Source organism: Tubulanus polymorphus, chromosome 10 (genome assembly GCF_964204645.1).
Source record: "Tubulanus polymorphus chromosome 10, tnTubPoly1.2, whole genome shotgun sequence".
NCBI classification, from domain to species: domain Eukaryota; kingdom Metazoa; phylum Nemertea; class Palaeonemertea; order Tubulaniformes; family Tubulanidae; genus Tubulanus; species Tubulanus polymorphus.
The window spans coordinates 621,900-635,987 of record NC_134034.1 but is presented as its reverse complement, the minus strand read 5'-3'; the positions used below and the strand labels follow the sequence as shown (position 1 = coordinate 635,987).

General features: G+C 40.6%; 2 protein-coding genes across 2 annotated transcripts; one reads left to right on the top strand and one right to left on the bottom strand.

Annotated features, from left to right (window-relative positions):
* Nucleotides 1-698: 698 nt before the first annotated feature.
* LOC141912175 (uncharacterized) lies at nt 699-2,033 on the bottom strand. Its single transcript, XM_074803388.1, has one exon. It carries the CDS (start codon nt 2,031-2,033, stop codon nt 699-701), a length of 1,335 nt encoding a protein of 444 aa, XP_074659489.1.
* A 1,674-nt stretch (nt 2,034-3,707) lies between these two features.
* On the top strand, nt 3,708-12,233 carry LOC141911924 (uncharacterized). The gene is made up of 11 exons (XM_074803029.1): nt 3,708-3,841; nt 4,010-4,076; nt 5,078-5,634; nt 6,132-6,345; nt 6,868-6,894; nt 6,984-7,091; nt 7,757-7,825; nt 7,910-7,993; nt 8,781-8,853; nt 8,944-9,120; nt 9,452-12,233. The coding sequence occupies exons 1-11, from the start codon at nt 3,836-3,838 to the stop codon at nt 9,639-9,641; spliced, it is 1,572 nt and encodes a 523-aa protein (XP_074659130.1). The 5' UTR covers nt 3,708-3,835; the 3' UTR covers nt 9,642-12,233.
* The last annotated feature ends 1,855 nt before the right edge of the window (nt 12,234-14,088 follow it).

The following is a 14,088-nucleotide window of genomic DNA, read 5'->3' as shown; positions in this document are numbered from 1 at the left end:
TTGGAACCGTTCACGTGTACTTGTCAGTGACGTAATTACAATAAATAATCGATCACAAAATAAGTTTCACCCGTTTTAACCAGTGTTTGTTATAGGGGGCGCTGGCTGCAGCGGGGAGGGGAGTCGGTTCCCGTCACAATCTACAGCCTACGCCCTCTTGTGATTGCCTTTTAGATTAACATGTTTATTTATAATCTTATTTATATTACATATACATTTTTTATTATGATAAATATATGTTACTGTACATGTACAGGTAATGTTGTTAATGTTTGAATAATAAACCTGATCAGTTTTACATAATTTCATAAGGCAGGGCCTTGTTCCGTCGAATGGTATTAATTTGGCCTTGTGTACAAAACTGGGCACACTGGTTAAAGGGAAATAATTTTGATATCCAGTTTATTCCAGGTTAAGGTTAATCCTTGATAGCCTGTAAATAAAACCCAAGCTCTGGTCAAGGATCATTGGTAGACCAGGCTCAGGATATTTGAGATTCAGCGTATAAAAACCAGGCCCAGAAGGAGTGATACGCAGCCTACACAAACCCAGGCCCTGTTCACGATATGAACAAATGTTTAGTTAATTATATAGATATATATAGATATATGTTTGTATATGTATATATATATAGTTGTAATTATCGATTATGACATAATGTGAAAACGTGTGTTATCGATGTGAGGTGTTGTATATATTTACAGTAGACAGTGATGAACGTTCAGATCGCGACATGTGATATAATCCTTCATCGCCTGCGGAACCGGTAGATTGTTAATCTTATCCTCGATATCGAAACCGAGCGAGCGCCGAATCGCTCGACGGCTCCACTTACGCAACGACTTCACCGTCGTCAAATCCGACATCGACGATTGGCTACCGAGTACGCGACCTTGCGTGACGTCATCGTGCGACGTGCACGAACTACACGTGACGTCAGAGATGATTTTGCATATTTCGATGTTACCCTTCTCCAGCGACAGCTGTACAATATGCTTGCGACGACCGTCCGGGTAGATCTTACACGGTATTTCGATGTCGAAATTCCGATAGACGAAAAGTCGAATAATGTCCAGGCGATTGTAGATGACGGCGTCGTGAAGCAGAGATTCACGGTTGTAGTTATAGACGTACGGAATCCACTCACCGGCTTTTAGCAACATATCCGAAATTACGCAATAGTTCTTCTTCACTGCGATATGCAAAGCCGTATCACCCGTTTTCGTTTCGCGCCGATAGAGGTCGCATTTTTCGTCGATCAGTTTACCGACGACGGCTTTCTGGTTGTAGCAGACGGCCTCCATCAACGGGGTCAAACCCCAGTGATTTTGCACGTTGATTTTAGCGCCCGCTTTCAGAAGTTTGTTGAGGATTTCGAGCGATCCGCAGCGCGCCGCGAAATGCAGCGCCGTGTTCAGGTATTCGTCGCGGATGTTGACGTCACATCCGGCTTTCAGTAACAGCTCAGACACGCGCGCTTTACCGTTCCGCGTCGCTTTCATCAGAGGTGTTTTCCAGGTGATGTCCTGCGAGTCGACTTCTGCTCCTTGCGCCAGTAATTCGCGTATGATATCGCAGTTCCCGTCCTCGGCCGCGTAATGACACGGCGAATTACCAAACGTATCTTTCGAGTTCATTTGGGCGTGGGCTTTTAGCAGTTTCCTCAAACAGCCCATCTGGTGCCCCATGGCCGCGTAGTGGATCGCCTGACGTTTCAAATTTTGTGTCGTTGTCGTGACGTCACATTTATAATCGATTAAGTACTGCAACATAGACCCGTAGCCTTTATAGGCGACCAGGTGAACCGGGCATAGATCGACGTGATTCGGTTTACGGACCTCCGTAAATCTAGCGTTTACGTCGATTTTGTAAATCTCGACCACTTTACGTAACGTGTCCAGTTCATTGTTGATAATAGCGTCGTAGAATACCAAGGCAACCGAGCTGGCACTTCCGTTTCCCATTAACAGGTGATTGTTATTGTTGTGATGAAGGCTCGAGGCCAACATGCGGCAGTCTGGTAGATTATTCATCATTGTACAGCGATGGCTCAATGTACACCTGTCCACTTACTGTTAGTACGACTAGAAAGAGAAATCGATATTATCTAATTTAGCACCGGGTATCACAACTGTGTGGAATTATTGGATCCACCACAGTGAAATGAAATCCGCACAACTGTGGAACTGGATCCAGAGTTATATATATTATACCCACACATGGGTGGGACTGGATTCAGAGTCAGATTAAATCCACACAAGTGTCTAACTGGATTCAGAGTCAAATTAAACCCACACAAGTGTGGAACTGGATCTAGAGTCAAATTAAACCAACACAATTGTGGAATTGGATCCGTATAGGATCAAGAGTCTAATTTAATCCACATAACTGTGGAACTGGGTTCAGAGACAAATAAACCCTGTTAGAACCGACCCACAACGCGGAACATTAGATCCAGAATCAAATCAAATTGCATCAAGAATTCATGATTTGATATTTTTACAATTCCCTGAATTTCTCAATTGGATGAAGAAGTAGCGAGTGCGATGTCGTCAGCGGCCATTATAGTTCGACCTGCTGCTGAGCTGTCTAGTCTACACGCACCTGCTGCTATCTCTCCTATCGATCACAGAGAAGAATTTATCGAAAAACAAAACAGGAGACGATTTAAAACACGACCACATATCACTCGATTTTTATATAAATTCAAACATTGCTGGATGTTGCATTGTATTTTCGGAAGGGGTCTAAAAATCGGGTTGCATTTCACTGAACTGTTTGACAATATCGATTCCGTTTTTACTGAGACAGTATAAAGACTGCAGAGATCGCTCAGTGTGAGGAACGATACTGCAGACAAATCACAATTACCAGTTCCATTATTACTCACGTTTTATCTGCTCGACATCCATGCACGAACTCAGATCCTATTTTCCGAACGCGAATTGAAGGATTCTCGCTGAAAAAGCTCGAGTCTCCAGTCAGGAATGTTCTACAAGACAACCAGAAAACAAGATGGCGGCTAAATAATGATGTATCACATTAGATGAATTTATTATGCGTGGTTTGTGCAGTGTGTGTGTGTGTTGCTGATGTGTGTCCGCTGTGCGAGTTCCCGCGCAAGAAATCAATAATAGCCGCGTCGATAAACTGTTGCGTACGCTATCCTGAAGATGGCGCATTCGTCGGCTGATTAAATTCATAAATCGTAATTACAGTGTGGGCAACAGTGAAGTGAAGATCAAACGCTCTAAAGCTAATTCGATATCAAATATTAACCATGGGAACGCTCTATATCATATAGTAGTACTGAGTGCCGAGGCTTGGTTGGGTTCATAATGCGGTTCGAATCCCACGTTAACCGTTTTGAGTAGCTGTGATACCTCACCTACTCAAGAAGATGTCTAGGTTGGGATCGAAGACTCGTCATGTCTATGAGAAATTAAAATCGAAATTTTGATTAAATTTCGAATTGTATTGAAATATATGCCTAGCCTAATAATAATAGTAAATCAGAAAAACAAATAAATTGAAAATAGTTGTAGACTGGTTGCCTGTCGTATTTTGCGCCACCTGCATTCGTATTTAGACTGGTTGCCTGTCCCATTCAATATGGTTGAAGATAGAAACCGGTAACCAGTCTATGATTGAGTCGGCGTTTGATTGGTGGGGATTTACGGGTTTTCCCCATTTCCCCACCCAGTTCTATTAAGCTTCCGCTGAACACTACTGGGTTGATACGGGCTCGCCGGTTCAACGGGTGTTCGCTCCATTTCGGGGCTTTTAAACATATGATTTTACGCCCGAATATTGTATTTAGTAGGATATTTATCGAATGAAGGTAATTACGTGTCTGAATACTGGTATCGATGACGTCAAAAAGCGTCTTTGACGTTTATGTAGGCTAGCCTATGTATTGAATTGAAATTGAATTGACAATGTCACCGATTGCCTTGTCATTTTGCCACATTTTGAGTCGTTTCTAAAAGGCCCGTTTTCGTTTTTTCAGATGTTTATCAAGAAGTATTTCAGCAGCAGTATTGTGGTGTTGTTGTCATTGTTTGTGCGAGTGACTCGTAAGTGACAAACAACATGATCAAATCCAATCTAATAAATGTCATTGTCAATATTTTTACGAAGGTGATATTTAACCTATAGGCAAAGTATTTACTTCCGCTATTTTACCATATAAGTAACAATGAAATCATTATATTGGGTTTTAGGGTTTCGATAGGGTTTAGTGTCGAAAGGGTGAGAAGAGGGTCCAGAGGGTTCCGTTTCAAGGATAAGGGTTAGGTGAGGCTATATGTAGTTAAAAACATTCGGTTGGTTTTCAGCGAGCTCGGTGGTCTAGTGGTATGATGCTGCGCTAGTAACTTACTGGCCCGGGTTTGAGTCTCGCTCGATCCGCTCTATTTTCTCTAACTCTGTTCTCCACAGTTTCCTTGAATTTTCTAAGTCGCGCACCTCTGTGTGCGCATGCGCGGCGTAAATCAGCCAATCAGCGGCGATGTTGAGTAAAATAGCGGATATAAACACTCAGCCGTATAATATCCACTGCGATATTTTTAAGTTTAAAAAAGAAAGTTGATATTTTGCGATGCCCCATTATTTCAGTAAATGCTATTTGCTTACATACTTATAAAATATAAAAAGAAACTATTTCATTCCATAGTAGGCCTACACACAGGGGCTCGTCACTATAGCCGGGGGTCCAAAATCAAAGATTTGACCCAGTATCCTTGGTACCACCTTTAAAAACGGTGTTGAGCCCCTGTGGCCTATAGGGTAAGGGTTTCGGTGGAGTTAGGGTCTAGGTAGCCTTTAAGGACCAGGGTCCAGTTCCACAGTTCTGAGTTGAGATTTAACTCTGAGTTAACTAATTGAAAATGAACTAACTTTAACTCAGATTTAACTCTAACTCAGAACTGTGGAACCGGGACCAGAGAGTTAGGTTTAGGGTCTGTTTTAGAGCTAAGGATAGGGTAAAGTTTAGGTTGATTCACTAGGATTCCATGATGAGCCTCGATGTTATTTTCGTGCGTTTGTTATTTTCGTGCGTTTGTTCGTTTTTAAGCCTTGGAACCGAAAGAGTTCAAACTGAAGGCGTATCCTAGCGACAATCGAACGGTTATACGCAATGAAACGTTCACTCTGTCGGGACTGATCGAAGCTCTACCCGGAGTCAAAGAATTCCCGAGGACATTCATGTGGCAGGTGGTTGACTATAAACGTCGGCCGGACTCATCGCCGGACACTCTGCGTTTTAATAACGAATGCGAAGCGTTTCCCGCGTACGCATTCGATAAATTCAAAATGGACACGAGAGTGTTCGGAGTGTCGTGTTCGCGGTCTCTACGCTCGGAGTCGGCGTGGGCGGCCGGAAGACGTCGCGGTTGGATGAATCTTACTCTGAAAACCGACACGTGGTTCAACGACGGACGGCCTCATTTTCATATGAACGTCAACGCGGACAGTATCGTCGTCGCGGTTACGATTGTTGATCCGGTCGCGTCGGTAACGATGGACGCGTCGATGAAGAACGGAGCGATGGTTTACGAGAATGGAACAGTTGAAGTAACGTGCGACACCGTCTGCTCGAATACACAACCGTATATCAGATGGTTCGTCAAGGTCAGTGGAGTTATTTATAGTTTATACGTTCAGATTCCCTACGATTAATTGATTTCTTCAAAACTGCTTCTAAATGGAAAATACTTTAAAAGGTCGTTCCACCGCGATGGAAAATTGGTGGAAGGATTCCTGTGATAGCTGACTCCTCTTTAAACTGTGTCAGTCATTTGGTTCTGTCTTGATACAACGACTGACGATGCGGTCACTCACCGACTGCGATAAATAAAGAGAAAATATATTTAGTTGATAAATATATAGTTTATTCAGCAGATCATCGTCCGATTAGGCCGATGAAAAACTAGAGAATGACACTGATCTAAATCACAGCTGTCAAACTCATAATTGGCTACTCGCAGAGATGGCGCCACAAGCTGGACGATAGTTGGCACCTGAACCGACGAATTTATTAAAAACCACTACATGTACAAGCAACTACTTTAGTGCCTACCACATACCACCTGTAAATGTATGAAAAAAATATCTATTGATTTTCACAGCATGTAGAATACACTGATGCGTCTGCCTTGAGCTCATCTTGTTCACCGGATGTAAACGGTTTCCCCAGATATAAAACTTCCAGCACCGTGTATTTGAACGGTTCAGATTTTAACGGAGAGATTCCAGTGAAATGTGAAACTGGAGCAAACATCGGAAAATCATTCATATCTACTCAACGTTCCAAACAGATAACATTTCAATTCTTCGGTTCTGGTAAGTCGTGATCCACAGTTCTACACTGGATCCAGTTCCGCGCTTGTGTGGGTTCAATTCGACTCTGGACCCAGTTCCACAGTTGTGTGGGTTCAATTCGACTCTGGACCCAGTTCCACAGTTGTGTGGGTTTAATTTGACCCTGAATCCAGTTCCACAGTTGTGTGGGTTCAATTTGACCCTGAATCCAGTTCCACAGTTGTGTGGGTTCAATTTTACTCTGGATTCAGTTCCACAGTTGTGTGGGTTCAATTTGACTTCAAGTCCAGTTTCACAGTTGTGTGGGTTTGATTTGTCTTTAGATCCAGTTCCACAGTTGTGTGGGTTTTATTCGACTCTGGATTCAGTTCCACAGTTGTGTGGGTTTAATTCGACTCTGGACCCAGTTCCACGGTTGTGCGGGTATAATTTGACTCTGAATCCAGTTCCACAGTTATGATCCACAGTTCCACACTGGATCCAGTAACAGTTGTGCAGATTTAATTTTCTGACAATAAATTTGAATGTATTTTTCCATTTTAGGTGATGTGATTCCATCCCCGAGCACAGGTAAATATGATTCAAACTCTTGTCTGTTGTTTTCTCTGAAACTCAGTTAGACTCAGGTGTGATACTGTAGGTTGTATTTGTATTTTTAGCTGGGTTGTCTGCTGGTCTAGTGATAGGTATACTCTTCTTAGTGATATTGATAATCGTGTTAGCATTCCTCGTTTATAGATTTCTAACATATCACAGATCGCAAGAAGGTGAGTACTAAATCAGTATTTATATACAGGGTCCGCGGTCTCTAGAAAGTTGATCATTGTTATTACTGGTGGATGGATATCATGCGCATGGTAACAATGGTATTTGTCCACCAGCTAACTCTAAACCAACTTGTGAGTATCTGCAGACCGTGAATTGATTACTGTTATGTGTCAGTTATCTGTAACCAGTTCCACAGTTGTGAGTTAGAGTTAACTGTGAACTCAGAATCCAGTTCCACATTTGTGAGTTAGAGTTAACTGGGAACTCAGGATCCAGTTCTACAGTTATGAGTTAGAGTTAACTGTGAACTCTGGATCCAGTTCAATGGTGTGAGTTAGAGTTAACTGTGAACTCAGGATCCAGTTCCACAGTTGTTAGTAAGAGTTTACTGTGAACTCAGGATCCAGTTTAACAATTGTGAGGTAAGAGTTAACTCTAAATTCAGGATCCAGTTCCACAGTTGTGAGTTAGAGTTAACTGTGAACTCGGGATCCAGTTCTACAGTTATGAGTTAGAGTTAACTGTGAACTCAGGATCCAGTTCTTGAGTTAGAGTTAACTGTGAACTCAGGATTTAGTTCCACAGTTGTAAATTAGAGATTGTGGAACTGGAAATGATTGTTATTTTCGATGAATATCTATGCACTGTTTGCGTTTACATACAGATGGGACATGCTGGACACACTTTATTGATTGGAAATGGTTGTCGTGTTGTAAAACAGCTCCCTCTACTGGTAAATGGAATTAATTCAACCATCGTTTGATGAACTGAGGCGATAATTTCCTTCAGTTAAATACGTTCACTAATAATCTTACAGGCGCTAATTGGAGAACGCGATTTGTTGCTTTGTGGCCGTGTTGGAAAAAAGGTTCATCTGCTGATGAAGCAGCGCCAGCTGGTGGTAAATATAACAATTACACAGAGCATCGTTATCTGTATTTATAAAGATCCGGCTAATTTTCGTCTTAATTATTAAAATCAATTGCAAATACAAATAGGAACTTAAAAATACAGACAGTTTCAGTAAAAGGTGACGACTTATCCAAAGGATGACTTACACTTCGGACAAATTGGGACTCAAAAATAGAGATGACTTTGGTCATGTGACGACTTATCAAATGACTTAGAGCAGGGGCGGATCCAGGGCCATGTTGTGACCATGTCGACCAATAAAAAGGGCATATATTCTTAATTTAGGGCGGCATATCAGCAAAATTGTTGAAATTTTACTATCATTTTAGAGCTATTGTCAATATCTGGAAATCTGGATCTTGCGTCAGGTCCCATCTATTTTTAACCAGTATCCTTAATTTAGGCTAAACAAAAATGATACCTTGTTTCTCCGCAGCGGCCGGGTCATTTTTGTAAAATATGATAAAAATTTATAAACAGTTTATTTCTATAGCGGCCGGGTCTATTATGGTAAAATTGATCACGATTTAAAAAAAAGTAATGTATAGGGTAGATAGGCGGCCGGCCGGATCAACATTTAAGCTCAGCAGAGCGGAGAAACAAGGTATCAATTTTTTTTAGCCTTATCATGGGCCCCCATATGGTCTTTTTATACCGTGTAGTCATGTGACGACTTATCAGACGACTTAGAGCTGTGGCCTGTGTACATTGGTTTCAAATCGGACAAATTAAGTCGCTTTTAGAAAATGTAATGTTTTACAAATTGATATCTGCAGGAGTTGATAAAGCGGATAAGGATAATGCAGACCCTACGGAACTAAAAGTCATGATGGACGACAAGGAAAATGGGTAAGTTTTAGTTATCAGTATCACAGCACCGCCGTGGAACTGGTGGAATTGATTCCACTCTTTGTATTATCGTGCTTCTCTCTATTCCAGAGTCGAACCACTTCCTCCAAACGCGTTTGAAAACCAACGTAACTGGTATTACACAACGGACTGTACGCAAAAGTTGGATATTTTGAAAGATGCGAATACTTCAGCTCCGGCTCCAGTCGGTACATTCTTTATTCATCAAGAAAATGAAATGAACAAGTTATACGTGAAAACGAATGAGTAAGTTGAATATATAACTATGTATTATACCAGACAACCAGAGGGGATGGGGGGGTTGTATCCAGGCTATAGCCGTGGCTGAAGCAGGGTTGAACTAAACCCTCATTTTCTCCTCTCTCTCTCTCATTTAGAGTTCATCTAGAAATAAGTGAAAACTTGTAAGGTGTAATTCCGGAATTCTCATAAACCACATTAATTTGATTGGTCTCAAAGATAAACTGGATTTAGCCGGTGGGGGGGGGGGGTAAGGAATGTGGTCCAGGGGCTGCAGAAGCAGCTTATCGTAGGTGAAATATCTAAATGTTTTCCTGCTGTTGAATTGTGTTTTCAGGGACGAGAAGGAACCAGTAAAATCATTCGAAATCGTACAAGACAAGTCGAAATGGAGACTAAAGAATGACGAATGTTCTTTCAATGAACTCATCGACCTCGTGCAACACTACAGATCGAATCCTTTACCGACAACGGATCAGAAACTAGTCCAACCGTTTGAAACGTTGCCACCGCAAACAATCGTTTAGTCGTTTCGTAACGACGTGCGTAGAAACAACGTCTGCCAGAATTGTGCTCGGTTCCGGGTGAATTTCATAACAACAACATTGGAATATTGTGTCGAGAATCAGTTGTTGGATTTTTGGTGTAACGCGTTGAGATTCGAGTTCTGAACTGATTGAAATTATGTGAGGTTTTTCAAAAGGGGGGCCACGCGTTTTATTATATCAGATGAGTTTTTAACTTCTAAATGCTGAGGTCAATGAACTCAACTTGTGTTATGAAAGAGAATAAGAGTTTAATTTCATAGGTGTCAGAGTTAAACTAGCAAAAGTATAATCGATTTTTTTATTAACTTAGCCATGTTACATCAACATGTGAAGGTTAGGTGACATGCTCTATACATGAACGTGTAAGTTATCTAGGTCAGCTGACATGGTACATGTACATGTAAGGTAACACGTTATTAGAACATCTAAGGTGACATGTTACATGTAGGTGTCAGAGGTAACATGTTATGAGAACTAGTTACAGTAACATGTAAGGTGACATATTACTGTAACATGTTACAGTCACATGTAAGTTGACATGTACATGTTACGGTAACATGTATTATAATTTTATATGAATTCGAATGTGAAAATGAAATTGTGAAGAGAATATATATATTTACACCTTTAAGAGATTTAGAAATGCTACTGTCTTAATAATTGTGCTGGTCAAATATGACTTAAATTAATCTGCTTTATCTGTTTAACTGTATGACAGAAGAAAATTCTTAGTGATTAATGATGTGGTGGAATCTAATTCCAGATGAGGACCCTCCTCTACAATTGTCTGTTTGACTCTAAAAGAGTTGAATCATTTTCGATGAATTACGTCTGTAGTTAGATCTTTATCGAGTTATTTGGAATGGAGTCCTTGGTGTTAGAAAATCTGTCTGTCGATCCTGAAATTATTGTGTTTTAAAAACAAAACGTGAAATTAGACCTTGTTTCTCCAAATCGGCCGGATCATTTTGTAAACTGCGTTAAGGTTTGTTTAATTTAGCTGCCAGGTCTGTTAAAGTTAAGCTTGATCATGATTTTGAAATAAGCGATGTGTAGGGCAGATAGGCCACGAGAAACGACGTATCAATTTTTAGCCTTAGTTGAACTGATATTGTTGGTTGTCCATGAAAGTTAATTTAAATTAATCATGTTGGAATGTTTTATTCAAGTTTTTAGAGGTGGGAGGGAATAATGCAATTTTAACAAAGGTATATTTATAAAATTGGTCCACAATTTGCTGCTGTCTGTGTTGCTTCTTAATCAAAATTAGTATGAATCATTTTTGTATTTCGGTTTTTAAAGTGCAAGAATATGAAAAACCATGATATGAAAATTATAGGCAGATGAGTTTACATGTACTTGTATGATGTCTTATATTGCAATCTGTATGAAACAGATGAATTTTTTTCGAAAATCTATTTATTTTAATCAATTTTAATTGAAATTATGGTCATGAATGTGAGAATTATATTGTGATTTATATTATTGTACTAGTTGCTTGTCCATGACGCTAGTTAGAAATCTCCCCAGTGGTGGCTGTTCACAAATACCCCGCCCCCTGCCCCCATAGCTCATATATCATACTGATTCTGTTAGTAGCATTTCCGGAAATGAAACTGCGAGCGCCAAACACTCGTAACGTTTAAGGGGGGCGATTCTAGGGAGAATTGGAAGGATGGAATCTAGAAGAACAGTAAAGGCATTTCTCGGAGTGAGGGGTTAGATAAGTTTTTGATGGAAACCAGCCTTAAAGATGCAATTCCGAGAGGATAAGTGTAAAATTTACAGGTTCGCCCCTGATTAAGGTGACCTCTGCCAAGAAATCTTTTTAAGTGTTGCATATGCCTATATGCATGTATGCATTGTAGAGATTTTACGCATATAGCTTTTGTATACAACGAACTTTATTTAGATTATCATGTAATGAACATTTGCAGCGAATTTATTGCTTATCGGATTTGGCTACAGTTACATTGTTATGTAGTCCATTCAATTACTGTGTTGTCAAGGAGCTGCAGTTGCTCAAAATTTCGCTGAACAGCTTAAAACGCCGCCATATGATGGTTACAATACAATTCAAATTGTCATATATTCACATGTAATAGCATTTTTCCAATCGTTAATTTTCCCCATTTTTTGATCAACTGCAGCCCCAAAAAAACTGTAGAACTTGTAGTTCATTTAATTATATCGAACGTTACGCCGCCTAGCGGTTGTATTGAAGTGTTTTCGCCGGTGACCACTAGATGCCGCTGCATGTGGTATACTGGATGCGAAATGTTTATGTCTTAATTTTCTTATTTTAAACTTCGCCATGTATGTAAGACCGGGACGGTTCAGATAGTGCGCGCACGTGTTACGCATCCCTGAAGGGATACTATTTTCAAGTCTTGTATAAAAGTAGAAGTGACCCTCCCTCCCCTTGTTGTACGTGTGCATACACTATTTGAATAGTCCCCTAAATATGGAAAGAATGTTTTAATGAAGTGCTTATATTTATCATCGCTGAATGAAATGAATGATATATTGTTTTTATATATAAAGAAGTTATTGAATATACTATGTCCAATATCCGCCACTGGTGTTTCGTGTTTCTTATTGGATAGATTCTAGTCTCCGATATCCGCCACTGGTGTTTCGTGTTTCTTATTGGATAGATTCTAATCTCCGATATCCGCCACTGGTGTTTCGTGTTTCTTATTGGATAGATTCTAATCTCCGATATCCGCCACTGGTGTTTCGTGTTTCTTATTGGATAGATTCTAATCTCCGATATCCGCCACTGGTGTTTCGTGTTTCTTATTGGATAGATTCTAGTCTCCGATATCCGCCACTGGTGTTTCGTGTTTCTTATTGGATAGATTCTAATCTCCGATATCCGCCACTGGTGTTTCGTGTTTCTTATTGGATAGATTCTAGTCTCCGATATCCGCCACTGGTGTTTCGTGTTTCTTATTGGATAGATTCTAATCTCCGATATCCGCCACTGGTGTTTCGTGTTTCTTATTGGATAGATTCTAATCTCCGATATCCGCCACTGGTGTTTCGTGTTTCTTATTGGATAGATTCTAGTCTCCGATATCCGCCACTGGTGTTTCGTGTTTCTTATTGGATAGATTCTAATCTCCGATATCCGCCACTGGTGTTTCGTGTTTCTTATTGGATAGATTCTAATCTCCGATATCCGCCACCGGTGTTTTGTGTTTCTTTCTATAATGATCAATGCTGTTGAGTCAGGAATATTCGATTCTCCACTGTAAATCTGGATCTTGCGCCCGATCCCATCTATTTTTAACCAGTATCCTGAATTTATCATGCCCCCCCCCCCCTGTGGTCTTATAATACCGTATAGTCATCACATGAACCAATCGGAATCAGCGGGTTTGAATCTCGGGCCCCTCTCTATAATAGTAATTATTTGAACCACTTACAATCACCGGGGTCCAAGCTGATGACACCCAATGTTTATTCTGCGATTCTTTATTTGGTAGATGGCGCATGTGTGAAATATCCCGTCCGCTCGTACATATTTGCTCGGGTCAATCCGGTTGATGACGTAGTTCAGCAAAATTCTAATAGATGGCGACTGAGTAGATATAAGTAAATCAATTTGACTGTTTCGAGATTAAGACCGCTGTGTATACCACAGTCACCATTGATGAACGACTCATCCAAAAATAATGATGACTTACACATAGTAATATTGAATACCCTGTGGCTCATTTGGATAAGGTGGGATCCTGTGCATTCACTCGATGAGTAACAAACGGGTTCGAGTCCTGCTGGCTGCGCACAGTGTGCGGGGCACTTTTAAGGGTCGTGCGGTCCCGTCGTGATGGCAAATCGAATAGGATACCAGAAACGACGTAAATCAAGATGATACTTCCAACTTGACACAAAATACGTTTAAAAGGAAAGGAAAAAGTCTGAATTCTTGATGGACTACCACGGAATGATTTTATTTCATTTTCTGTAAACCTTTTAACGTGAAATTTTAATTGTACTAAACTGTCGTATATATACTATAGAACGTTACGCCACCTAGCGGTTCAACTGGAGGATACTTGAATTTATTAAAATTCATAGAATGATATATGCAACTCCGGAAAATATCAATTTCTATACCGCTAGATGGCGTCGGTGTACAGATGGAAGACTAAATTATGGCTTCTTTACATATCGAACCACAACTCGAGAAAGGCTTTTATCCGTGACAAGCAGACAATCTACATTTTCAGGGTTCGAACCTGGTGGCATCGTGAGACTCTACCACGATCCTCCCTCAGCAGGGAATCGAATTTGAAAGCAGTAGGTCGATGGACCTGCCTGGAAAGACGGATATCCCACCACCACATTGCTCGGATCCACGTAGTAGACTAACATTTCACTGAAGCGCCCCTGGTGGATCCTCCCTTGCCACAGTGTA

Coding starts and splice junctions, on each gene's coding strand:
- LOC141912175 (XM_074803388.1), bottom strand. CDS start 2,033: ATGAATAATCTACCAGACTGCCGCATGTTGGCCTCGAGCCTTCATCAC.
- LOC141911924 (XM_074803029.1), top strand. Junction 6,346..6,867: donor ATTTCAATTCTTCGGTTCTG/GTAAGTCGTGAT, acceptor TTTCCATTTTAG/GTGATGTGATTCCATCCCCG. Junction 9,121..9,451: donor TTATACGTGAAAACGAATGA/GTAAGTTGAATA, acceptor TTGTGTTTTCAG/GGACGAGAAGGAACCAGTAA.